General features: G+C 47.6%; 1 protein-coding gene across 1 annotated transcript in view; it reads right to left on the bottom strand.

The window, feature by feature from the left end:
- The window catches only part of MLH1 (mutL homolog 1), a 50,676-nt gene that overhangs the window by 2,599 nt on the left and 20,632 nt on the right, over positions 1-27,445 (bottom strand). Inside the window, exons 9-16 of the mRNA XM_020979549.2 lie at positions 20,970-21,082; positions 11,057-11,150; positions 10,003-10,156; positions 9,067-9,410; positions 6,683-6,819; positions 4,155-4,263; positions 1,350-1,413; positions 247-411 (exon numbers count right to left, since the gene is read on the bottom strand). Of these exons, the coding sequence (XP_020835208.1) occupies positions 247-411; positions 1,350-1,413; positions 4,155-4,263; positions 6,683-6,819; positions 9,067-9,410; positions 10,003-10,156; positions 11,057-11,150; positions 20,970-21,082 (1,180 nt within the window). The remainder of the gene's footprint in view (positions 1-246; positions 412-1,349; positions 1,414-4,154; positions 4,264-6,682; positions 6,820-9,066; positions 9,411-10,002; positions 10,157-11,056; positions 11,151-20,969; positions 21,083-27,445) is intronic.

The raw sequence follows: 27,445 nt of genomic DNA, 5'->3' as shown, positions 1-27,445 counted from the left end.
CCTTCCTTTGACCTGGTAGTTTGCTATGGGGAAGCTGGGCGTGGGCGCCATGTTCACTCCCTCTGGGGCCTCCTCCAGCCCTGATAGAGTCTGGCCATAATTAAAGGAACCTGCTGGCCAGGTCATTTGGAAAGGCAAATGAGGAAGATTCTCATTTCTGGTTCTGTTTCAGTCCTAATATCTTCAGTCCTTTGTGCAAAAACGCCCTCGTGTCCAAGAACACGGGAAGCAAGCAAGTGGCGGCACCTCATCGATCTCCAGGGAGAAATAGTCTGCCAGCATCTCGGCCTTCTTCTTCAGGAACTCAACGATGTACTCTGCGAGTCCTTCTCTGGGGCCATCTTCCTCCGTCCAGCCACTCTCTGGATGGTCCAAGGCAAGCATGGCCAGGTCATACAGGGGTGCTGGCTCCTGGGAAGGCACGTGGGGTGGGGGAGAAGAGCAAAAACACAGTGGCGTCATCAGCAGGGGGAGCACACTGGGCCTACCGAGTGTGGTCAACGGCAATGGCTGCTGCCCTGGCCCCTTCTGAGGCAGCAGAGGCAAGCTCCCACAACACCGGCCCGTGGCCGCCTCTGCCGATTGGCACACGCGAGGGGAACCTCCTCCGGCGGGGGTCTGGAGCACTCTCAGATACACTTGTGGAGAGCTCGGCCGTCCTCCCTGAGAGCTAGCTGTTCCTAGCCCTTGACTATTTATCAGTGAGGGGATGACTCTTATTCTGATGACTTTCTACCTTAACAGATCTTAGTCTTATGAGAAAACACTGTGTTCCTCCCAGTTAAAGGGTTTCTCTTCTAATTTTAGCTGCACTGGTTTTCTTTGTGCAAAACCTTTTCAGTTTGGCATCATTCTGTCCTCTGTGATCTTCTCTGTCCTGTTTGGTCACAAGAAGTCAGGCTAAGATTTAAGCTGATTAATCACCAGGTAGCAGTTCTGGGGAAGTGGCCGGTGGAGGACGTGTGCGAGAGCGCTCACATGTGCTGCCCCTCCAGCCACCTGCCCCGGGAACGGAGAGCTGGCTGCAGGGTCCCTCCACTCACTCCCTAAGTGTCTGGCAGAGTCAATGCAAAACTGCAGGGTTTTCACAAGGGGGATGGAACCCGCTGTTCTCTCTCTCTCTTGTTGGTCTCAAGGACTCCATGGAGTCCCTAGGGTTTCCATACTGTCATGTTTAAAACTGCCACCCTGCTCCTCGGAAGTCACACAGTGGAAAAGTAAGCAGCCCATATCAGGGAATGCTCAACAAAACAGGTAAAATACATGGAAAGCAGTCTGCTCCCAAATCAGAAGGACATTTGTTGCTGAACTGAGTTAAAAGAGAATGTCCCAACAGGGAAGCACCTTACCGATAATCTCAGCACCCCAAAGTTGGCAAAGTCGTAGATGAGTATCTGGTAGAAGAGTTCTTCACTGAAATGAGAAAAAAGTGTGTTCAGGGAAAGCGGAGCTGGCTAGGACAATGACAGCCGGCCCCCAGCCCTTCCTCGGGCACACACTGGCGTCACTTCTGCCTCTCAGAGCGGTCTATGACAGCTCACTAAGGTGCTGCCTGGGATTGGTGAAGGGAGTGTCCTCACCTGGGAGTTCCATCTCTTTGCTGCCCCACATAGAAAAGCCAAACACTCAGCTTCTCGAAGGCGGGGTGGAGGTGGGGGCAGGGGTCTTACGGATGGATCCCTTTGACAATCTTGTAAAGCCCACGGACCCCTTCTCAAAAGTATGCCTTTAACTAACTGAAGGAAATACTAACATTTAGTGAAAATAAAGATTTCATTTTCTCCCATCAAGGCAGCTGGTGACACAGTGCACAGAGTGTGAGGCCTGGAGTCAGGAAAACCCGAGTTCAAATCTTGCCTCAGAACCCGAATAGCTGTGTGACTGTGGGCAAATCACTTAACCTCTGTCCACCTCAAATTTCCTCCCCTACAAGATGGGGACAACACCAGCCTCAACCTTGCAAGGTTGTTGTGAGGATCTACAGAGATCACGTCTGTGAAGTGCTTAGCACAGTGCCTGGCACACAGTAGGTGCTCTATAAATGTTTATTCTCCACCCCCACCTCACCCCCAAGTTCATGGATCTCCTGAATCTATCCACGGATCAGGCACAAACATCTCCTCTGATGGGCCCCAGGTGAAGATCATGATGGAGGTGGTGACCCTGCCTGCCTTCTTCCTCTGACCTGTCCATGTCTTCCCTCCTGGTTCCCTCCCGCGCTCAAAGGCCTGGTCCCTTTCTTCCCATGGCTCATTCTTCCAATGCCAACGGCATCCCCTCTCAGGTCACTGGGCAGAGCATCTCTCCCATGGGACCCTGGCCAGCCTGGAGGCCCCAGGTTCCTGTACTGCCTCCTACGTGGGTTCTTCCGCTCTCGTCACCCGCACGTCCGGGAGTCACAGCCGCCGCACAGCTCCAGAAGGAGGCCCTCCAGAGCCCGCCACCCAGCCCACCCAGTGTGGACGTGTCCTGGGCAGTGCTGACCCAGCTCCGCACTTCCTATCGTGCGCTCGGCTGTTCTGGCCTGGATGTTTAACCCAGCCTCCTTCAAACTGCTGTGTATTTAAGTGAGGATGATGGAACGCCTGGAGAACAGAACAACAGTGCTCCCTCACCGAACACTACAATTTGAGCTTTAAGGCTCATACAGTGCCCTTCCTCACAAGAACACTGCTGAAGTAGGCACTCTGGTACCAGCACATCCATTTTATAGAGAAGTAAACAGAGGCTGAGAGACACCTGCTCAAGGAACAGTTATTGAATGTTGGAGCTGGGATTTGAGTCCAAGTTTTTCCTGACCCTAGTTAGCAGCCCTAATACTCGGAGATGTTCAGAACGCCTGTGGAGCATTTTAAATAATTTCTCATCACTGATAGAGATCTTTCTTTTGTCTGGACTCTGTAGGATTTGTTCCGTGATGTGGTGCAGTAGAGCGCTGGGCCTGGAGTCAGGAAGACCTGAGTTCAAATCTAGCTTCAGACACACACTAGCTACATGACCTTGGGCAAGTCACTTCACCTCAGTTTCCTTGACTGTAAGATGGGGATGACGCAGCATCTACTTCCCAGAGCTGTCGTGAGGATCCACCGTCTTTGTACAAAGCACTTAGCACTGTGCCCGGCGCACAGCAGGTGCTCTATAAACGCTCCACAGGTCACTGAGCAGACTTTTAGCTGCCTCCGAGGGTCTGCACTGGGTTTGGTGGGGCCTCGGCCAGGTGTCAAGCGTGGCACAGAGCTGGGCCCCACACCACACCTCAGCTTGGACTCCCAGGGCCTGTAAAAGGCAGCTGGACCGTGCCTCAGTCCTCAAGCTATGGCAGAAACCGCACGCAGTGGGTCCACAGCCCTTGCCAGTCTTCTGGAGGTAATGGCCAAGTGTGCTGGCACCGTGCCCCCTGCAGGACTGACAGGTCAGGCCTCTGGCAGCCCTGCACCATCACCTCCCCTCTCCCCCCCGAATACGGAGAAGAGTCACGGTGGGTAGTGTGGCCGATGTTGCCAAAGGGCACGTCTGTCCCAGGTTGGGTGAGGCCCCTGGCTGCCCACTGTCACCCTGCAGCAGCAATGTCCCTCTCTGGGTGGAGCTGGGCTGGTCCGTGGGCAGAAGACCATTTTTTGTGTCTTTCCAGTTTAGTGGACGCTGCCAACCAAAGCCTTTCAAAGTGGGCCATCCCCAAGCCTGGGCCTTTGTGACAAGAAGTCAGTTGGGTGGCACTCTGTGTGACCCTGGGGAAGGCACTGCAGGGCTGATTTCTGGTCAAACCGTTCAAACAAAACCAGCAGAGTTCTCACAACAAAATCCTCTAAAATGATTGTCTTAAATGTCTCCTGGCAAACACTGGGCTCATTTTTTAACACGGAGAGTTTCTGGGTTCCCTGAAGAGCAATGTAGTCTAAATGGCCTCCTTCTGAAAGCCACAGGTGCCCTTTCAATGATCAGTGCTTTCCCCCATGAGCTCCTCAGCCCACTCTGGGCTTCCTAAGTGTCTTCGGGTGACAAAGCCCTGGCAGCCTGTGGCCAGTCCTGCATGCTGGGGAGATGAGAGGAGTCTATGGTGGGCCTGCCTTCTTTTCCCACCACACCTTGGCTCTTCCTCGTACTCATCACCCACACCCCGACGCCCGTAGTTTTTAGTTTACTTGTGGTATTACCTGAGTTTGGTCGTGTTCAGAAGGTACAGCTTGGTCTGGTGCTGAGCCAACGCCCACTGTGGGGTCACACAGCCAACAAATGAGAGGTTGCGAAGCATCTCCTGCAGAGCTGAAAAGAGGACACTATCAGGCCCGGAGCCAGCATGGCCCCCTCAGGCCTGCCTCCCCTCCCTGGGAGCCCCTCGACCATCAGGCTGCTCAGGGCCACGGACTGGAAGGACACACATAAGCTGATGAAAGGGGACCGCAGGCTATCTGTGTTACCCTGGACAAGTCACTTAACCTCTGACTGCCTGACCCATGGAGAAGGAAATGGCAAACCAGACCCCAAACGGGGTCATGGAGAAAGGACTGAACAACAAAAACTGCCTCAGCCCCGAGGGCACCTCAGAACCTCCATTTTTTTTCCTACTTGAGCCCCCTGTGTCTGTGAGTCAGCGGCTGCTGCTTTTTCTTTCACAGATGACCAGATAAAACTAAGCTGCTGCGCTCCAGAGCCAGACAGCGCAGGTCAGCGGCCAAGCTCGGGGAAGCGCCGTGTCTCTGGCCCGAGGTCAACGATGCATCCTAGAGAGCAGCCAGAGTAGCCTGGCACGGCCCTCTGACCCATATTCTGGAGGAGCCTCCTCGCAGGGAAAGAGCCTTCTACTTTCTTCCTTTTCCCCAAACTGAAGCTCCCCTGGAAGAGGGGCATGCCCCAGAGGCCCACGGGCCACGGGCTGGAGCGAGAGAAGGCTTCCCCGGGCGGGGACGCCAGCCTCCCTCCCAGACTCTGCCCGTCCACGTGCCGGGAGGTTGGCACTCGGCACTGGCAAGCCAACGGCAGCTGACAGTGCGAAAGGGATGCGCTCGTGGCCTCCCCACGAGGACGTGTGGGAGCACTGGAAGATTCTCTGCCCCTCCGCGGCAGCCGCTGGATGTCCTGCCCATCAGACTCACCAGGGGAACCGAGCACTTGTGTGAGCAATGACAGTCAAGTTTCCACTTAAGTAGATAAGAAATCGGTATGGACAAGGGTAGGGGTGGGGAGTGATAACACAATTCTAGGCACATAATGTATGTCAGGGGTGGGGCACATAAGGAAGACTGTAACCCAGAAGGATCAGGACCAATTCTGATCCAGAAGGGAGGAGTTAGGCAATTACTAACTATAAAGCTTGCTCTGGCTTCTTTTACCAGGCGTTCTCTCCCCTTCCAAGGAGGTGTGCCCACTTCTCAGGAGAATCAAAAGGATGCACTTCAACCTCTTTAATAACAAGTCTTTGAGACATCAGTCTTCGGAACTGAGTCTGGGGTCATCTTTATAACACTTACGCCCTCAGCCTCTGAAGGAGGCACAACCTTGGGGGCCGGAAGGCCGCTGGTCAGGGAAGGGGGCCTGGGAGCAGAGGAGACAGAGTGGAGAGAGCACAGTCCCTCTGGCCTGATGAGGCTGCGGACACTCGGGGCCCTGGTTGCCATCCTCACCTAGTGCCTCCACCTTTGGGGACACAGCTCTCGCCAACATGACGAGGGTCCGGTTCTAAGTCTCCTGGACTGCCTATAAGAGAACAGAGCTCCAGGCAGAGAGCGGCCAACAGAACAGTGAAGGATGGTCAAGCAGAGAGGAGGAAGAGAAGGAAGGGATTCCTGGTAAGCACTGGGGCCAACATCTGAACCCAAAATGGCCCTTGGCTGGCCCACAAATGGACTAACAACAATGCTATTTTCAGAAGAAAAGAGGGGCAGAGATGAGGGACGGCAGGAGGGCTGGCTTTCCTTTTCCAACAAGAATGACCTTGGGACCGGGAAGGATGGAACACGCTGGCCAAGAGGGCCGAGTCCAGGAAGAGGCAGACTCTAAGGGGCTGCTCCAAGGCCACCTACGCGTCGGCTAAGGGACCTCACCCCCCCCCGCCCCCGCCCCGTGACGGGGCAGCCAAGGCCCGGACAAGCACGGGGCCTGACCTGGTCGAGCCAGATCCGGCCTCTCTTCTCAGTGCTCGGCCCGGCACGCTCCTCCCTGGGCTCTGCAGATGGAAGAGGCCCGCTTCTGAGTCACTGACACAGAACCATGTGGGAAACAGACGTTCCAAGGGAGAAAGACATTCTGGCCTCAGAGCCAGGCAGATGCAGACACCCCCTGGCTGGGGGACCCTGGCCAGGTCCCCTACGCACGCCGAGGAGCTGCCCTATGGCTCTGCGGAGCAGGAGAGGGGCTGACCTCTACCAGTGGAAGAGGCTTCCTCTCCTAGGAATGCATGGGTCCTGTCTCTGTTCCTACTCCTGGAGCCAGGAAGACCTCCATTCAAATCCAGCCTCAGGCACTTACTAGCTGCCTGATCCTGGCTGAGTCGCTTCCCCTGCTTGCTTCAGTTTCCTCAAATGTAGGATGGGGATCATAACAGCTTTTACCTGGCAGAGTTGTGAGGATCAAATGAGATACTTATCCAGTGTTGAGCACAGTGCCACACACGACAGTCACTTGACTTGAACAATCTTGGGCACGTTCGCCCTCTTGGTCCCCCAGCATGGGGCAGCGTACGCACCTTCATGACCTCTCTCGCTGATCTCTTCTTGCAGGGTCAGGACACTAGTAAGCTTGACCACCCGCCTCCTTGGGCAGCAGGCTGCCGTCATTTCCTCCTGCGACATTTCGATGTCAGAATCTTCCCTCGGCCTCTTTCTGCAGGAAAACAAACGAGCGGGCCACCAGCCTGCTTTTATGGACGCGCCAAGCTCACGCCGCAAGGCAAACATTTGCACCGGTCACCAAGGAAAAAGGAGCCTCCCTGCCTGCCCCCGGCAGCCCCCTCAGTCCACAGAACCTGAGGATGCACCATCTAGCAGAGGCCGCTCAGGCCACCGTTCCCCAAACCCTGACCACACCCTTCAGACACTCCCCCCCAGCCCCATGCTAACTCATGAAGAGTCACAACAACAATGATGATTTAAACCAGAAAGAATTAAGAGGAAAGGGAATGCTATGCCTCAAAGTAATATTCAAAATGAAAATCAAATTTAAATATATATAATTAATAATTTGGTAATGTAATTTAAAAAAGAAAACCTTGCAGACTTGAAGTAAACAAAAATCTAGTAATAGTCAAAGACTTTAATGTCCCACCATTAAAAACATGATAAATCCATCCAAAAGATAAATATTAAAAATCGGAGGTACACGGAATACTTTTTAAATATCAGATACGATATGTAACCACTAATGAGAGAAGCAAAAAAAAAATTATTTTTTCAAGCATACAGGTAACAGACACAAAGAATTAAAAAGCAGAGATTCTCCATTTACAGATCATATCAGAGAGGCCACGGAACTGCAGCCATGGGAGCGGGTCTCAGAACCAGGAAGGCCAGCAGGCCTGCACCAATGACTTAGGACGACTGAGTGCTCTGGAACCAGACGATGCGGGCCCAGGGGCCCCGCTGCCCTGGGAGACAGAGCTCCTTCCAAGGAGCTCATTACCACAACGAAATCACCGGTCTAAACAAACAAACAGGTTCTTTTCCCTGCAAACCACAATGTTTTGAGTAAGTTGTGACCCACTGAGTCCAAGATGTTGGTGCAAAGAGACAGAAAGAGGGTTACTGAGGTAAACTGAAGGAACCCATGGCAACATCACATCCCAGGTGACAGTGAGACAGCAGGGCACAGAGCTGCCCTCCGGGGCATCTTAAGGCACCGAATGCCAATGTTAACAAAACTGAGAACATATAAATCTAATAAGTACAAGCTGGAGTTTTCTGAATGAATGACCAAGAAAAATAACAAAATTTGCTAATCAAAAACAGATGAAAAACACCAAATTAGCAAGCTGGAAAATATGAAAGGGCAGATAGATCACAAGGAGAGCAAAAGAAACCCAGAAAATCACCAGAGATGAACACATCTGGCAAATACATTTGAAAATGTAAAAGAAAGGGATGAACAATTATAAAAATACAAAACAGGAGAAAATTTTTTGAAGGAAGAAATAAAAATTGTTAACAATCACAAGAAAATATGCTCAAGTTAAATTGAAAAAAAAACCTATAAGGTTCTACCTTGTAAATAGCAACACCCCCAAGTGCCCCAAACGGGCCCTGGGAGCCCAACAGAGGCTCTCAGAGGACCGTGAGGGCCCTGAAACAACCGAAACGAGAAACGGGCATAATTCTGAGGCCTATGGGAAGCCCCCAAGCAAAGTGATGAAGATTGAGGGTGGCGCAGAGCCGAGGGCTGGGGTGCATACCACGTGCATGACTTTTCTGAAAAGCCAGCTGGCGGCAGTTTACATGGTCTGGGCTTATTTAGAGCTTTACTCCCCACAGGGTTTATCCACGTCTTGCTCACAGTGGAGGACAGCGCCCTCCTCCCAGGCCCCTTCCTTCCTTCTCACCCCCAGATCCAACATGGCGCCAGGCCTGTCCACTGCACCTCGGCAGCATCCCTTCTGTCCTGGACACCGCCCCCACCCCCTCATGCCTGCATCGCTGCCACAGGGGACGCGTCTGCTCACTCTCTCCCCACTCCGGTTCATCCTCCATTCAGCCACCACGGTGATTTTCCTAAAGCCCAGGTGTGATCGCATCACTTTGCCACACACCCCCTCAAACTTCACTGGCTCCCTATTTCCTCCAGGACCAAAGACAAAATGCTCTGGTTGGCATTCAAAGCCCTTCACAACCCAGCCCTCTCCTCCCTTTCCAGTCTTCTCACACCTTCCTCCCCCTTGACTGTTACTGAACATGTTTATAAAAATAGAAAATTCAGTACACAATCGTCAATCACTAACTGACCACCTGAATAACTTTGGCCAGAGGAAGTGACCTCAGTTTCCTCATCTGTAAACCAGGGGCTCAGGCTCCAAACCTACGATGCAGTGACCCTTAGACCTAACACTGCTAACGAGGGACCATCTCCCTTCAGGGCCCTCACCTGGGACCATCCGTTTCAGGGGGCAGCCCGTCCCCTTTCTTGGGACCTTCTGGTGGCCCCGGCACTTCTGTGGCTGGCTCAGGGCTCTCTGGCAGCTCCTCCATCTCCTCATCAGGCTGGCCGGCTGTGGTCGCTGGCTGGCACTCGGGGCTCGGGGCCTGGGGCTGCTCAGCTGAGGGTCTGCTCACAGGCTGCAGAAAAGCATCGAGCTTCTGCTCACGGGAATCTGTACGAACCATCTGATGGGCATAGACCTTGTCGACCCCTCCCTGGGTCAGCGCTGACGACCCAGCAGCAGATTTCAGCCCCTCAGTCATGGGGCCAGCAATGCCTGGCAGCAGGGTCTGAATCGGGAAGAGGAGCAGGAAAGCATGGAATTAAGGGGCGCAGGATGGAGCTGGGGGTCACAGGACAGAGCTGGGGGCCACTGGATGGATCTGGGGAGATGGGATGGTGCTGGGGGTGGGGTGCTGGACAGAGCTCAGGCTAGATTCCCCCAAGTGAGAGTGTATCAGGGCAGCAACAAACAGCCCAGCCAGAAAACTGAGCAGTTTTTCTGTTCTAGGAGGTTTTATTCCAGAGCACTTCCCATACTTTTGATAATATCACCTAGGTTTAGTTTCTGCGGCAGGGGTGTGATAGCTGCTCCCAATGACCTTTTGCAATTGAGGAAGGTGAAGTCCCTGCCGGAGGTGGTGGGATCCTCCAGGATAGGGCAGGGCACTCCCAGGGGCACTCACTGGGCTTAGCCCGAGGGGGCCCTTCTTGGGGATGGTCCCCACCAAGCACTGGGGGCAGTGCGGGCTCTCCGCTTCCCACACCCAGTTCCCAGGGATCCTGAGGAACAGAAAAAAGTTAAGGGGTTCTGGGGCAGGCAGGAATCTTGAGCTCTTAGCACTGGGCCAGCGCAGTGTGTGTGGGACAGGGCTCCCCCACCTGCGTGAAGTAGGTGCGCGAGGAGTTGGCACCCAGGAGCCGGCTCTCGATGTGCTGCTGCACGCGCTCCAGGATGCTGTCCTCGTGCAGGAAGTGCACCTCGTGCTTGGTGGGGTGCACGTTGACGTCCACATTCTGGGGGGCGATTTCCAGGCTGAGGAAGGAAGCGGACAGGGCAGAGGTGAAGAGCAACCCCCCAACAAGGGGTCTGGAGTCAGCTCTGACCACACCGAGCCTGCAGCGACCCATGTAGGTGCCTGGATTCACCTCGTGACTGAAGGTTTGCAAAGCCACGGGAGGCAGGACCATCTGCGCCTCACAGCCACCTGGAAGGGAGGCATTTTAGAACAGGAAACGGAGGCAGGCCAAGGTAAAGGGACCTGTCCACAGTCACACAGCTAGGAAGGCTGCGGGGCTCCTGCATACTATGCCTCACTCACAGGGTTCACACGAGGCCAAGGAACAACCCGACTGAGCCAGGGTCGTCTGGGTGCCCACGTGGAGGTAGGGTGGCCTCAGTGGTCCCTGAGCCCAGGGCCTGGTGGTGGGAGGAGGTCAGTCAGTCAGTCAACAAGCAGCAGTGACTTGTCCAAAGCCCTACAGGCACCAGGAACAGACCAGGGTCCAAGCCGGGCTCCTCAGACTCCATGTCTAGCTGCTTTCTGTCTCAGGCCACGGAGGAGGGGGCCAGACCTCGTTCCTCAGTGACAAGTGGGAACATTTGCCCATCTGGGGCTCACCTGTTGCTCCCCAGAGCCAGAAAGAAAGGCGAGACGTCATTGTAAGAGCCCCACCACTGCAGGACAGAGGCTGATGTGGAGCGTGCTAAGGACAGCATCCCCCTTGAGGAAGTCAATGGAAAGTCACAAGCGCAGGGCGGCTGTCAGCCCTCATGAGGACACCGACCGTCCCACCCAGCGGGATTATGAGTGGCTGCCCCAAGACACTGGACCAGGGAGGGGGGTTTCCCAGTCAGGTTGGCCTGGGCCCCCCGCCTCTGAGAGCTGATCAGCAGAAGGAATGGACAGGCGGACACGGGAGAGGCTCTGCTTACCTCAGGTAAAGGAACGGGTGTGTGTTCTTGGGCAGGTAGGCTGCGTACACGCTCTCCACGGCCTTCTTCAAGGCGGCAGAATCAACTAGCCGGTCTGGAAAACAGGACATGGGCCTGTCTGGCTTATGCTGGACCATGGAGTCCGACGCCAGCTAGCCCCCTCTGCTTAGGCCCGTGGCCCTGGAGGCCTCGCTCCATTAATGCTGCCCCTTTCTGGCACAGCCCCAGCCTCCCAGAACGGTCAGCTGGGCCCAACAGGTTACCTCTGGCCCACAGGCCACCCCCAAAGAACGGTCTACTTCCCATCCCATTGCTGCCAGTGACCATCTGCCATGGCCACATGCCTGCCCTTGGCCACCACTCTACCACAGCCTCCCCTCCTTTTCCACATTGGGTCCTCCTTCCCCAAGGCAGAGGCACTCAGGGCTGTGGACTGGGAGGCAGAAGGTTTGGGTTCCAACCCTGCTTCTCTGCCTCCACACCTGAAGCATGTGGAGCACATCACCCGGGCCCTCTGAGCCTGGACACAATGACTTCTAAGGTCCCATCCAGCTCCACACACGGAGAACCCATGATCCAAAAGGGCTAACCGTGGCCTCTTTTAAAAATAACAATAATAATAATTTGCTTTTCTCTGAAAACATTCCTCACCCCCCCCCCCAAAAGCCTGTGTTTGTAGCAAAGAGTAAAATGCAACGTTTTCTTAAAAGCAGCTCAGCCACGTGCCACCAATCTGACAGCACAGGCAGTGTTCCCACCTTTATGTCCATGACCATCTCTGCCAAGGGAGGTGAGAGAAGGGCTTATTAATAACTAAGGATTTGGGGAGACTCAGAGCTCCCCTTTTCTTTTCTGTTTTCAGGGCCTCAGTCTCCGAAGGTGGAGCTAAACTTCCCAACCAACCCAACCCTACAAAGACTCCCTGGTCTCAGGTGAATTCCATTCAGTTAAGCTTGGGTGGAGACATATCCTTTTGTCTAGCCAGCCCAAGGCTGGGGGTGTTGTGGGGACAGAGAAAAGACTCTTCCTCCAAGAGTGACGCGAGCTCCCTCTCAGCCCCTCACTTCCCATTGTGTTAACCAATCAGAGTTGACTGTTACTCCTCTTCCAAAATAACACATAAGCCCTGGGCCTGCTGCCATGATTGTCTTTGATCTAGACAAATAACCACTCTTTTATTAATAAGGTGCTGGCCTTATTAATAAAATGTTCAAATTACCTGGAAACTGTCCTTTTTAATCATCAGTTACGGCTCACCATGAAGGGATGAGAGCCGTGTACTCCAGATTCTTAACAAAAAACTTCCCCCTCCTGGGTCCTTGTGGAGAGTTCTCCACGAGGAAGGATTTTTGTTAGGACTCTGGCTGCGACGTGGCTCTCCCTTTTGCCAGTAAATGAATTTTATCTGGGTAACCTCATGCATTTTGTATCTCTCTCTAGCTGTTTTTAACCCTTCAGCCTCTAATTTTCGTTCTCATCCACTCAGGGTCCTCTTGAACAGCCTTACTGGGATAGAGTACCCGAAAATGAAAGCTTCTGCCAAAGACAGCTTTGAAAAGAAGTCCTATTCTTTAACTCAGTTTTGAGGTGTGAGCCGAGATGTGGGGAGCCGCCTGAGGAATTTGAAGATCCGCTATGGGATTGGAAGCCTGGCCATTCTAGTCCTCTTATTAATTTTAAAGAGTCAATAAGTAGGTGTGGCCTGAGATTTCATTAAGATGAAACAGGCAAGATATGAGAGTACCTACCAACTCTTAAAAAGCACTACGCTATCTTGGGGAGCAAATCAGGTTAAAATTCTGCCCCAGAGGGAGGAACCCTCTGGCAGAGGGGCAGCCAAGGAGCTAGGAGTGGATATGTCCCTGGGTGGGGGTGGCGGACAGAAGCAGGAGGCAGGCAGGTAAGCACAAATGCAGGGCAGGAAGTCTCCCAAGCAAGGAGGTTTTCACCTCAACTCCAATGTATATATATTCTCTCTGTGTGAGTTTACAGTTTGGCAGGTGGAATCAGAGCAGGGTTCTCCCCAAGTAAAAACGCCAAGTTTATTTTTCCTTTGGTGGGACTTTAACTGCAGCTTCGGGCAAGCAGCTTGGCTGCAGCCGCCAGGGCTGATTCTTAGGGGCAAGACCACTCTCTCAAGCAAGGCTAACTGATGGGCCACTTAAAGCCACCTGGATTATGTTTAAATTAAATCTAGAGAACTGTCTCCCCTCCAATCTATCTGACATCAGGGCAACGAGTCTAAAAATGCAAACTAAGTTTTCTGTCTTTTAAGACACTTTGATCAAGGCTTTTATATCATGGCCTTAAATGCAATCACTTTAGGATTTCAGTAATTTGTTTAAAAAGCATAAAATTAACATGGCAAAAGCTGTTTTGATAAGTAATGCTGATGACAATTGTGAGAGAAATACAGCTCTCCTGATTTGTAAGTTATTCAGTGTTAACTTTCCCCAGATTCTAAAAGGTGGAGAGCAGCAGGACAAAAAGGAGCGTGAGGGTGACTTTTGATTTGAAATTTAGAGAAGCGTTTCTGGCAGGCAGGCAGGCAGGCAAGCTTTCTGTAAGTAATATTTTAGGAGTCACCACATGTTCTAATTTCCTCTTGTTCCACTCGGCAGTTTCTGTTATGAGAGAGTGGGAGTAGAAGGAGGAATCTGATAAAAATTTGTTCCTCAGTGTGACTGAATTATTATAATTAAAATCTGTTCTATACTACCACTTTTTAAATCTTTTGCAGTGGATTAGCTGGAAATAGTGAATCCCACAATATGAAATGATTGGAATAAATAGCCCTCATGTAAAATATAATACTAAATCACTGAAATTATAAACTAAGATTCTTTATGATACTGTTTGGAAAATAGATCCAGATATGCATTGTTATTGTTATTGTTATTATTATTATACTATATCAGAAAACCCGTTAGCTGTGTGGTTTTAAGCCACACAGTTATATGATTTGTAATGTGAATAAAGATAATACCTAACATTAATTTGATAATTTATTGTATTAAAATACTGTTAGAAATGTGAATTCTTCTTTAAGTCTTTTGGATTAAAAGATTTGTTAAAAGACTGATTGCAAAAAAAAAAAATCAGTAGCAGATTAGCAACTGAGTTAGGGTGTCAGTACTTTAAGATTTCAGCATCTAGCCCCATGCTTAGTACAGTGATTTGACTTCAATTAAGAACTAGAAATTGTAAAAGAAAAGATTTTTAGAAGCCAGTCTTGAACCAGAGATAGAAGCTTGTCTTTAGCCAGCAACAGTGTCAGAGCATTAGATAATCATCTAGTTAATCATGTCCACCCACCTTTCAGGATAAATCGGTAGGAAGTCCTTATTAAATCTAATACCACATAAATACTGGTAAAGATAGTGGTTACTGTGATTTGTGATTATCACATAAAAACTTTAATGTTTCCTTGTATCGTTCAATTATTTAATTAGCATTTAATTAATCCAACTATTTAACTTCTTCTGTGAAAACTCCCGAAGGTTTCTGCCTGGAGGTAACGGCCACCATGCCAGCATTAAACCAAATTCCTTACGTCGCTTTGCCTGTACCAAAAGCAGAAGCTGTGTTTTAGCCTAGCACATTCTGAGCTGACCTGATGATAACAGGTGATTCCAAACTGTCTGTAAAATTTTACATGTATCTGCTAGTATATGCAGCTTGAAATTCCCAGGATGATGGAAGCGGGGAGCTGGGATGCTTAGGGCAGCTCTTTATTTGATAAGTCTCAAAAGAAAAGGAAGCAGAGTATCCCAGCTCTTGAAGGCTTTAAGGAAGTAGAGGAAAAAGAGGAAAAGGTTATAGGGAGTTGGGAATTGTTACTATGTGTCCTTTAAAAAAAAAAAAGGAAATATATGAATTTAGGGATAATAATCTTTTTTCTTTTAAAGTGCTAAGAGTATTGGGCCTTAGAAATTAAAGTGTTACCATTAGTGATTATAAATATGAATTTGATTTGATTCATGCTAAAATCTGTCCTAAAGGAAGTAAGAATGGGGTCTGAGTGTGCTCTCCTCTCAGGATTATTATGACAAATCACAGCCTACCACGAAAAGGTATTTTGTTATTTGGCATTAAGAAATTTATTAGTTTAATGGGTATGTAAATGTATAGTCTATATCAGATTGTGCACCGTCTTGGGGAGGGTGGGGGGGAGGAAGGGGGAGAAAAATTTCCAACTCAAAAGCATATGGAAGTGATTGTTGACAAATCAAAATAAATTAATAAAATTTTTAAAAAAACTTAAAAAAAGGAAAAAAAATTATTAGCTGCACGGCCCCAAGAAAGTCCTGTTACCTCAGTTTACCGTTCTGTAAGGGATAATAAAAGCACCCACCTCCAGGGTGGTTGTGCAGACCACATAATTATAAAGTGCTTAGAAGCGCTTAGCATATGGCAAACACTATACGAATGTTAACTGTTTTCATTATCTTTTTAATTAGATGTGATTGCTTCATACTTGATATGGGTTTTTGGATGTGACCAGTATATAATACCAAGGTTGATGAGATGAATGAATCGCTGTGCATTCACCTGAACTGAGGTCACCTGACTGGTAACGGGTTTTGTTCCAAAGTTCCAAATGTATGATATTGTTTCGGGCATTGTTATGTTTCTACATTTTCTTATACTGTATAATTTCTGAACTATCAGCAATTTCTCTTATGATCTAGATGCTGCTAGATTTAGAACTGTACTATTATTTAAAAAAAAAAGAATGAATGGGTCAGGAAGCTGTCAGGCCATTCTATCAGCCCTGCTGACAACGGGCCGCAATGTTCTGAAGGACAATAAGTTCAGAACTCAAACTTCGGGTGTCGCCTACATTAACAGGAAGTTTCACCTAAAATTATCTGTATCACTTATGGAAATTATGAGATTGTTAACTGGGTTATTTGGAGTTACTGTCATAATGTTAAAACCTACCAAGTATTTACATAGGTATTTTAAAAGGAAAACTGGTAATTGTACAAAGAAAAGTCTTTGTAAAATCTCCTTTGTAAACCTAGAAGGATTCTCAGAACCATTTAATCATAAATTCTTATCAAATCTGTGCACGAGTTTTCTGTGTTATGGAATTCCTACTGAGTAAATGGGAATCCATGCACAGAGTGAGGGTGCAATTTTCAAGCCTGCTGCATGTAAGGATATAGATATACATGCACACACGCGTGCACGCACATGCGCACACACACACACACACGCACACACACTCATTTGGAAATTTACAGCAATTGCCCTGTCTTGTTTTTCTAGGGATTTAAGTGAACTATCACATATTCATTATCTAGGCAGGATTTCAGAATGGAATTATTTTTCTTGATTTCTAATGACAGGGTTAAAGACAAAGGAAAGAAAAAGATATTGAATAAAATTTGAAAAGCACAGTAAACTTTGTTATTGTGATAAAAGCTAGTTTAATTGGGTATTTTTGGGGGCTTAGAAAAACCAAATCTCCTCCCCATTTTAAACAGTTTTTGACTAGAGGAAGATGGTATAATCAGTGGTAATTAGGAATTCATTTTGTTATAGTACTTTTGGGATTTATTTATGTTACTCAAAGACATTTTACACTAATTCAGTCTTGATAAATTCCAGTTCTGAAGATTCATTTTTGCTTTAAGGTTGAATAGAGAGAGAGAGCTGTCATTTTAGAGGTTTCCAACTAATTTACTTCACACAAGTTTAGTGATTATCCTTTTAACATCAGGATAAATTTTAAGCTGTTTTTAAGAAAGGGAAATAATTTTAGGAAGGAATATTTAAGAAAAAAATCTTTTGTAAAAGACTTTTGTGTGATTTTTATCACTGATAAATTTTATTTGTAAGGTAATTTTTTTTTTTGATTAGGCAATTGGGGTTAACTGACTTGCCCAGAGTCACACAGCTAGTAAATGTTATGTGTCTGAGGCTGAATTTGAACTCAGGTCCTCCTGAATCCAGGGCCGGTGGTCTATCCACTAAGCCACCTAGCTGTTCCGTAAGGTAATTTATTGCAATAATTCGATGATATTGATAACAACTGTGTTTAGACCTACTGCAATTAGTGAGACTGAGACTACTCGAGAAGAAAGCTTTTGTGGGACCCTGAATATTCTTTCTGAGTTTCATCCTCAGATTGGTTGTGTCCTTAGACCCTCCACAAATGGGTGCTTTCAGAAACACGTCCGTCAGTAGCTGGATGGAAGCAATGTCTAAGACCTAAGGCGTGTGAACATCTGTGCCTGGGAATGAGGCAGAGTGGTTACCTTGGGAAAGCTGAGGCTGTCTACCTCTTCATTCATTTTCCAATACAAGAACTCTGTCTGCCTGGTTCCATACGCTAGGCTACTAATGGCGGTGTAGGCCATGAGGCAGCTTTGATGCTGCTACAGCCACGTCCCTGCTTATAACTCTTCTAGGGCAAACAAACAGTGGAAGTTTGACATTGTGACACTGGGTCTGTCAGTTATTAGATTAATACTAAGGCAATAACTGTAATAAACTGCAAGTGGGAAAGATCTCACTATCTTGATCTGAATTTCTTGTGATCCTGTGGCCAGAGTTATATGAGTGCTTGAACATGTCCTGTGTCTAAGATTCAACTTGTGGAGTATCTCATTCTTTCAGAATGACATGAGTGTAATTAGACAATCGTGAAGAAGCTTGTGAGGCTAAAGTCAGGAACCTCTTTTATTTTTGTTTTAAGGAACAGGATTTCAGTATAAACCATCATGTTAGTGAAGAGTAGTAACTTATGAGCTATCTTGTGTCACTTTAATAGGAAATCTGATTTTACTTATATCTGTTATTTAATCTGGGATTGGAACATGTGTAGAAACGCACGCAAAGGACTTAAAAGCCACCCTTAAAAGATGTCCCCATTGTTTAACGGAATTCTGAGAGCAGTAGTCTATGTTTTCGTCCATTTGAACACAGTTAATAACTGAACCTGTTTCACTGTGGATGATGCTTCATGTGATCTGTTTTCTGTATACAATTTGAGATGATTATATTTATGCATCCCATCTTCTGTTGTTTGTTATTAAGCATCTTAAAGCAAAATTATTTGTGCAGCATTCAGTTTAGGAATGAAAAAACATCTCCTTAGCATGAGTACTAGGTATATGCCAAGATAAGTTGTGACTTTCTGTGATGAATATCTTACTGTTACCAGTGTGAGAGCAGAGTCAGTACTGGTTATCTAGGACGTGTGATCCTTGAAAGATGAAGCTACCCAAGGCTCTGATGATTATGAGACTGTTAACTGATATTAAGCTGAGTCTGGCTCCAGGTATGAGCATCATGAAAGCCTACTGAGCCAATGCACAGAGGATGCCAACAACCCTATGGGTTTACATGCACGCAGTGCAGGTGGAGCTCTCGTGGGAAAGGTTGGGAGGACGATTTTTAGCATGGACTGAGGTAGGATTCTTCTGACTACTTCTCCAGTGTGACCTTTTCGCTAGAATGGAAAATATCCCACCTGGCCAACTCAGAGGCTGGCTCAATGCAAGCTGGCCATCTATATAATTTCTGCTTGGAGTTGACTGCAAGATAAGGGGATTTCCCTTTATATCTCTATTCTTCTTTTATGGCAAATTTCTATAATCATGTCAGACAATCAATATGAACACAATATTAAACCTTTATCTTACAGGCTACTACTGGAGTACATCTGAGTTACTACAGTAAGATGCAGGTGATAAGATGTGAGCTATTTGGCCTAGAATTTTAGTCCTTTCTATATTCCAAACAACTGACTATCTAGCCTTGATATTTGTTACTAGTTATATATTCCTCTGTAAGTTAAGGTCCTTTAATTTCTCGCAATGGTATGGGGATAATCAGGCAAATGATGCAAAAATTTGTGAGACCAGGATACGATTTTGTTACTTAGTAAATATCGCAACTGTCTCAGCTCTGCATTAAGGACAGGAATATCATACAGTTAGTTACAAGACTTGTCTGTCTTGTAAATGCCTTAAAGAAACATCCACTTTTATTAGGGGTAATTCATTTTAACATGGCTAGAAGCTGAAAATATTTTATTATAAAACTGATTACTCAACGTATTTATACATCACATCCCAGAACCTTTTGTTACAATTGAAGTTAATATGGCAACTTTTAAATGAATTCATGTTTGTATTAGAGTCCATCTTCTTATAAATGTTCTGTGGATTCTCATCCACCTAATGGAGGAATCAGTAATGTCAACTACAGAAATTGGGTTCTAATTTTCTATTTGTATCTGAGTTTCCTATGTATATATATGTATATTATATATCCTGACATGACAACTGGCCAAACATGTAAATGTAATTGGCCTAAAAATGTACATTCCCTGTCCTAAAAGGTTCCAAATTTGATTTTCTCATAAGAGACATAAGGTTTGAACTCACTTTTCATTATCTGACCTGATTACTGGCAAAGTCTATTTAAATTCGTGTTAAGACCAATTTCGTAGGACATTTGTAGCTGATGAGAACTTCTACAAATGACCTGAGCCAGAGAAGAATTACTCTGAGACCACACCTGAACCCCAGGACGACATCCCATGGTGTCTTGAGAACCAGAGAGCCGTAAGGACTGAGACTTCCAAGCCTTAAATAGACCATTTTGTTTGGCTGTTTAACTTTTTCCCTTTGTGCCTTTTCTCTGGAAGGTCTACTTATCTAAGGCAACTGCCCCCTTTGATTCTGTCAAAGCATCCACTGTCCATCTTGCCCTTTCCCCCCTCCCATCGCCTCCCCTCCTAAGCCCCATAGTTAGAAACCCTTGACCAGGTGTTTGTGATATCACTTAATGACCGTTGAGGAGGCCACGCCTCTCGATAGAATCAAATGGGGCAATGAGAAATGATTATTAATAACCAATGATTTGAGGAGATCCAGAGGTCCCCCCCTTTTCTAAAGTCCTGATTTTAAAAGTTCAGCCCCTTGAAAGACACTGCTGATGAGATGAGACCCACCCTGGGGCTGCCATGGTTTACTGCTCAGGCTTGGTTGGGGCATATGTTCTTTGAACAGAACCCCAAACTGGGGGTGGTCTGGGGATAGAGAGAAGACTCTCCCTAGAAGGGTGACATGACGTCACTCTCAGCCCCTCATGTTAACACAGCCCATCTCCCACTGTGTTAACCAATCAGAGTTGACTGCCACTCCTCTTCCAAAAGAACACATAAGCCCCGAGCCGGCTGCCATGACTGGTCTGAGAGAGACAGCCAAATGACCATTCTTTTAATAGTAACATGCTAGTCTGATTAATAACATGATTAAATTACCCAGAAGCTATGTCTCTTGAACCTTTTCAATCGCCACACCATCAAGGCCACCCTGTACCTGAATAATTCCCCCTACAACAACCCAGATGAGTGGCCATCCATGCCCTGAAGATGACCAGACAGGAGAAAACCTCCTGGGCTAGCCCAATCCACTTTAGGGTAGTCCTAATTAGGAAGAGTTCCCTCACCTCAGATCTAACGCTGGCTGCCTCTCTGCCCATTACTCCTAGGGCCAAATGGAACAAGATCAGCCCCTCTTTCACACCACAATTTTCAACCATGGGAAGAGGGCGTTCCCGTTTCCCATGTCCTCTCCTCTCCTGTCTAACCACCCATAATTCCTTCCACCAATCCTCTTACAGCATGACCTCCAGGCCCCTCTTCTGAGACCCTCTCCAGATAATTGATGCCCTTCTCAAAATGGGGCTGATATCTCAGCATGCAGGCACTAGGAAAAGGGAGGAAACAGGACAGAGAGGGAGCAGAGGCCTCATGTCTATCCCTTAACTTGGGGAGGGATCCCCATTCCCACACATGCAGTCAGCCAATCACTGCTGACCACACCACACAGTCCTCCAAACCCGCAAGACGAGGCCATGCTGGATTCCTGGTCCGTCTGCACTGACTTACGGTTGATGAAGAGTAGTAAGATGCACTTCTTCACAGAGTAGTTGGCATTGGAGATGTAGCCTTTCATTTTGAAGGCAAGCGCTGGGTCGTCACAGCCCACCTCGATCAGTTCTCTGTTTGAATGAGAAGAACTTTTCAGGATAGCAGAGAACCCCAGAGAACTCCTACCACCACAGGAGAGTCCCAGGGCTGAAAGAACCTGGCAGGTCAGTCAGTACATCCCTGCCCTGACACTAGGTAGACGGTTCTCATCTCAATACAATGCTGCCTGAAGATGTGGACACGAGGCACAGGCCTTATGGCTCAGTCCTTTTCTCATCTGGAGGCCTTGGTGGGACCCACTCCCTAATGGACCCCAGGATTCTGGGAAGATGGTGGAATAGGTCAAAAAATTCCAAGCTCTCCAGATTTCTCCCACAAACAAGACAAAACAGCACCTCAGGTGAAGAGAGCGGCAAAAATAAACATGGGTTGTGGCAGAGCAGTGGTCTTCCTGAGACAGCTGGAGATTATCAGAGATTTGGTCCCTGTGAAGCGCAAACACCTCCAGGCCCGCTCAGCTAAAACAGCAAATGGCGAGCCCTGGGGCAGCTGGGTTGGGAGGTAACCATGGCCCCAGCCACAAGGTTGTGATCTTCTGACAGGGTGGGGATCTGGGTGTCTGAGCCTGGGAAGACTGAGGAGCCTCTGCTGACAAGGGACGCCAGATATGGGGTCCCGGGAAAGAAGGGACCAGCACACGCCCGGTAGGTAAGTGCAGACGCAGCGAGGTGGGGATGCCACTGGGCACTGCAGGACAGCTGAGCTCTTGGTCTCAGTTCCAAGCCAGAAGGGCGAACTGAAGGTCACAGCCACTGGAGGGGTCTCAGGGAGCAAGAGCATTGCCAGCACACTGTGCTGGGGGGCCCTGGCTGTGGCTTGGAGGGTTTCCCCTCCAAGTGCAGAGGCTGGGCCCAGGACAAAGCTCAAAAAATAACAGTAAAAAGGACCTGAGGCCACAGGCCCACCCCTATGCCCCCGTACTAGAGGTGATTATGAGAACAAGCTGCTAAAAATAAAACAAAACCAAACAAAAATGAGCACATGAAGGAGAAAGAATCCAACCACAGAACATTACTATGGGAATAGAGGAGATCAGGGGTCCTCTTCAAAGGATACCAAAGCAAAAAAAAAAGTCGCTCCTATTCCAAAGAGTAAAGTCAAATGGTCACCTGCCCAAAAAGAATTCGCAGGAAAAACTCAAAAAAGACTCCAAAAATCAAATAAGTGACATTGAGGGAAATTTTTTTAAAAAGTAAGAACAATACAAGAAAAAAAGATTATGAAAAAGTAGTCAAGCAATTAGAAAAGGAGATCCAGAATCTTAAGGATGAAAATGACTCCTTGAAAATTGGAATTGGTCAAGGGGAAATCTAAGAGACCAAGAAATAATAAAACAAAATATAAAGAATGAAAAAATGGAAGAGAATGTGAAACATCTCATAAGAAAAACTGATCAGCAGAGCAGAGCAAGAGAAAACATAAGAAGAATTAGACTACCTGAAAGCTACGACTGTAAAAGGAATCTTGATAACAATAATACAAGAAATAATTAAAGAAAATTGTCCTGAAGTATGAGAACAAGAGGGGAAGGCAGAAACAGAAAAAAATTCACCAATCTCCCCCTGAAAGAGATCCTCAGAGGAAAACCTACAGGAATATCATAGACAAATTCCAAAACCCCCAGGTTAAGGAGAAAATACTACACAACAAGAAAAAAGCAATTTAAATATGGCAGATCCACGATTAGAATTTACACAAGACCTAGCAATGGCAACACTAAAAGATCACAGTCGTGGAACACCATATATTGAAGAGCAAAAGAACTGGGCTTCTGGCTGAAAGTATCACACCCAGCAAAGTTAAGTGTAATTCTGAACCAAAAAAAAAAAATATGGACATTCAATAAGCTGACAGACTTTCAGGATTTTGTGGCAAAAAGACCAGAACTTAATAGAAAATTTGACCTACAAGATCCAAGAGAAATATAAGATGAACATCACAGACCAATTACAAGGAATTCAATAAAGACAGACCATTTACTTTTTATACATGGAAATGCAAACCATATGTCTAAGATTGACATTAGTAACTGGCCAGTTCCAAAGAAAGACTGGGGTACAGCTGAGAATGACATGATCCTAAAAGGCAGTTTAAAAAAAAGGTAAAAAGAGTAATTATCTCACAGAAAGAAGGCGTAAGATGAAAAACTGATACAGAGGAATCAGATGGGCCGGAGGGCTGGGAGTGCTGGAACCCTCTCTCATTGGGAATGGGTTAAAGAGAGAACAACATGTACATTTATGAAAACATAGAAGTCTTCTAAATGTATAAAGAAATAAGAGGGTGAGAGAATGGGATGGGGGGATAGAGAAGGGTGTGTAGATTAAGATTTAGGAGAGGAATGGAGGGAGAAAATAAGAGAGAGACTCGTGGGAGGTTGAGTAGGTTAAGGAAGAGGAGGTAGAAGTAAAGCAGAGGAGTGAGAGGGACAGGATAAACAGAGAGAGAAGGATAGTAAGGAAAAATTGGAAGGAGGAAAATACACATGTAATTGTAGCTTAGAATGTGAAAGGGACAAATTTACCCATAAAACGCAAACAGACAGCAGATTAAAATTCTGAATTTAACAATATGTTGCTTTCAGGAAACATCATAAAAATGAGAGATACACACAAAGATAAAATAAAGGACAAGAGTAGAATTTCGTATGTAAAAAAAAGCTGGGGGAGTAATCATGATCCCAAAGTTAAAGTTAAAATAGATTTAATCGAAAGTGAAAAACAGAAAATATACTATGTGTCAACAACATTATTCAATACTGTTTTAGACCATTTAAAATACCTAGACAGTATAAAATATCTGAGACTATACTTGCCAAAACAGACACAAGAACTATATGAACATAAACATAAAATACTTTTTATACAAATAAACTCAGATCTAAAAAACTGAACTCATATTTATTGTACATGGGTAGGTAAAGCTAACAATTTAAAATTACAATTTTATCTAACTAATCTATTTATTCAATGTCATCCCAATTAAATTACTAAAAAATTATTTTACTGAGTTAGAAAAAAATAACAAAGTCGATTTAGAAGAACAAAAGGTCAGAAACTTCAAGGAAACAAGGGGAAAAAAAGACATAAAAGAAGCAGATTCAGTGGTATCAGACCTTAAACTACATTGAAGAGAGCTTTGTTGAACTGTGAAAAGGATAATTTTGATTATTTTAAATTAAAATTTTCTTGTACAAATGAAACCTATGTAGCCAAAAGTGGAGGGAATGCAGAAAATTGGGGGGAAAACTCTCAGAGAGTCTCTCAGATGGGATGTGACGGGCTTGGAATACAGCTATGGTGTAGGAAATGATAAGATGGCTGATTCAGAAAACCACAGAAAAAACTGGACTTATGAAGGAAGATGCTAGCCACCTTTAGAGATACAGATGGCAAGTGGAAATAAGCATAGTACAGTCTTACATATATGTGTATGAGTGTATATATGCATACACATGTATGTTTATAGATATCTATGTACACACATGTACGTATGTTGACACTTAACTGTAACCTTCTTTGAGGAGTGGGAGGGGAAAAATAAACCAAAAAGTGCACAGCAGAGATGAAAGAAAACCTAAGGAAGCAGAGAAAAGCTGGCAGCCTTTATTATATAGGTTTTCTTGAAATGGAATGTATTGTTTTACACTGAATCCTCTCTTATGGTCTGCTGTGTACATGGCAATGATTTTTCTTCTCTCATTTTGTATTTAAGTTTAAAACTTTTTTTTAAATTATAAAGATAAAAAAGAGAAGTGAGGGTCCAGCATCACTACTCCAAGATGCCCCCTGCCCTGTTCTCACACCACCAGATTCTCAGTGAGAAAGCACCACCTTTCCAACTGAAGTCAGTCATGCTCTAGTTTGGTCTTGTTCCCGCCAGGGCTAAGTCTCATAAATCCAGGATTCTCTCATAAGAAAAGAACCATGATTTAAGACAATTTCCCAGCCAGATCCAGTGAGCTCTGTCCTCCTTCCCAATCTGAAGCACTGTGGCCCACGGGGGTCCGGGGAGGCAGCTCCTCACTGGGCACATGAACATCTCTGGCCTCTGTCAACCTGCCCTCAGTGGCTGCAGTGTGGCTCTGGTTCATTGTTTTCTAAGAAACGGGGACAAAGCCAACGTCATCCTTCCTTTGACTCATGATTCACTTTCGGGGTCCACAGCTCATGGATCGGGGCAGCCACCATGGTCCTCTTCTCACCACTGCCTTCCTTGCCCCCTCTCATTAGCCGAGAATCTGACTGTGCACCCACCCCTGGCTCTGAGATGCCTTGCAGGGGCCACTCCACCTTCTTTGTTGTGTCCTCTAGCATCCCCCTAATGGCTGTGTCTGACTCGTGTGTGAGCTTGACAAGGGTGAGGATTTCAGGCAGTCTGAACCACTGTTCCAGACAGGGTTCTGCATATGGTTCTAGCCAGCTCCCCCTGTACCAGCATTTCAAAGGAATTCAACACGTTCTGACTCTTGGACTTGGGGTTCTCCATCGACCTTCCCTACAGGCCCCGAGGAAGTGCTCGGCTTCAGCCAAGAGGGGAAGTCACTGGGACACGCCGTCGAGGCCCAGGCTCAGCACCCCGGAGCCCGGGCGTGGTCTAAGAGGCCATTTAGGGGAATGGGCAGTAGGACGCCACAGCACCAGCAGAAGGAGCCGGGTGGAAGGACGGGGGACAGGAGACGCTTTCCCAGGCCAGAGCAGCTGGAGGATGATGGAGGTCCTTCCAGATGAACGGGCTGGGGCTGAGGGGAAGGGGACAGGCTCTAGGCAGGAAAGGCCTGCAGAAGGCAACGAGCTCAGCCTCCTCATTTTACACATGGACCTAGAACCAATTCAGTCAGAGGCAGGCAGAAGGGCGCTCGGGGCGGGGTGGGTCTTCCTTGGCTCTCAACACTCCTGCCTCCTGAGGCCTTGCTCTCTTCCCTCTGCCCACCTGAGGCAACCACGATTGGGGGCACAGGGGGTCTCCCAACTCCAAGTCACTCTCCAGGCTTCCTCCTCCTCATCTCCACCCCGCTGCCTTCTGTTCAGCCCCTTCCTCCCCCTGCTTCCCAGGACCCCTTTATGGGCTGCCTTCCCCAAACCATTGGCCTCACTCATACTTGCACCTCCAGACATAGAGACCTATTTAAACTCTGAAACTGCTCCATCCAACTAAACTCAGCACACACTTATGTGGCTACACTGCACAAGAAGGGCAGTGTCAAGGTGCACCAGCAAGGGAAGGAAATTAGATCCAAGAGGGAGAGGGCCCTAAAAGGGGGCAGGGGGGCAAAGGCTCTGTGGCCTCTGAGCTGAGCCCGGACTAACCAAAAGGGGGAGGCGAGTGAGGGGGCCAGGATGGGAGGCTGCGCTGGGCAGCTGCTCCTACTGTTGCTGTTTGTCAAAGGAAGCAGCAGGAGACAGGTCTGAAAAGGGGAAGACTCATCTACCCAAGTTCAAATCTGGCCTCAGATACCTCCTAGCTGGGTGAGCCTGGGCAAGTCACTTCACCCTGTTTGCCTCATCTGTCAAATGAGCTGGAGGACATGACAGATCCCTCAGCATCTCTGCCCGGAGAACCCCAAACGTGGGCACGGAGAGTCGGACACGACTGAAAAGCAGCTGAACCGCAGCAAGAGTGCAGGGAGCTTTTGAGGCCACACCAAGAGTCGGTGTTTTAAAATCCAATCTGTGTCCTAGGAATGCAGAACAGCTACAAGGGGAGCAGAACCATGTTTAAAATGAGAAAGCACAGGGAGAGTACTGCTTCATAACAACAGTGTGATAACAACAATAATTATAGTGACGTGAGGATGATGATGATGAGGCCTGCAAAGAGCTCTCTGTGGCATTTCATCCAATCCTCACGCCCACTGTGTGGGAGGGGCGCTGTTGTTACTCCCATTTCACAGGGAGGACAGAAACTGAGAGCTCAGTGACTGGTCCAAGATCACATGCTGTCCAACACACCACCTCCCTGCAGGAGCGTTTGGCCAACCTTAAAGGGCCCCAGAAACACCGGCCCTTAGTGTTTTCACTGGCACGCAAGTGCTAGACTCAGTCCTCCTGCCTGCTGTACCCTGCACCTGCTCTGGACTGGCTCAAGTGCCTCCTTCACCAATGCTGGGCTCCCACCCCGGTGAACTTCTCTCTGAGCATGTGCTCCGTGGGCTATCTGCTGCCGCCCCACCAAACGTCAGCTCTGCCAGGCCGTGTGTCGTGCCTGCCCTTATGTCCTCAGCAACTGCATGGTGGCTGGCCCCCTCGAGCGTGCAGGGCCAAGCCCCGCTAAATACCAGAGGGCAGCATCCTGCTACAGGGAGCCGAGAGTAGTGGGGGCAGCAGCTGGACATGCAGGAAGCACAGAGAGGCTGAGACCTTCATTTGTAGGTG

The sequence above is a fragment of the Phascolarctos cinereus genome, unplaced genomic scaffold (genome assembly GCF_003287225.1).
Source record: "Phascolarctos cinereus isolate Bilbo 61053 unplaced genomic scaffold, phaCin_HiC Scaffold_4;HRSCAF=312, whole genome shotgun sequence".
NCBI classification, from domain to species: Eukaryota; Metazoa; Chordata; class Mammalia; order Diprotodontia; family Phascolarctidae; genus Phascolarctos; species Phascolarctos cinereus.
Note: the sequence above shows the minus strand (reverse complement) of the source record. Positions and strands in the feature narration are given on the sequence as shown.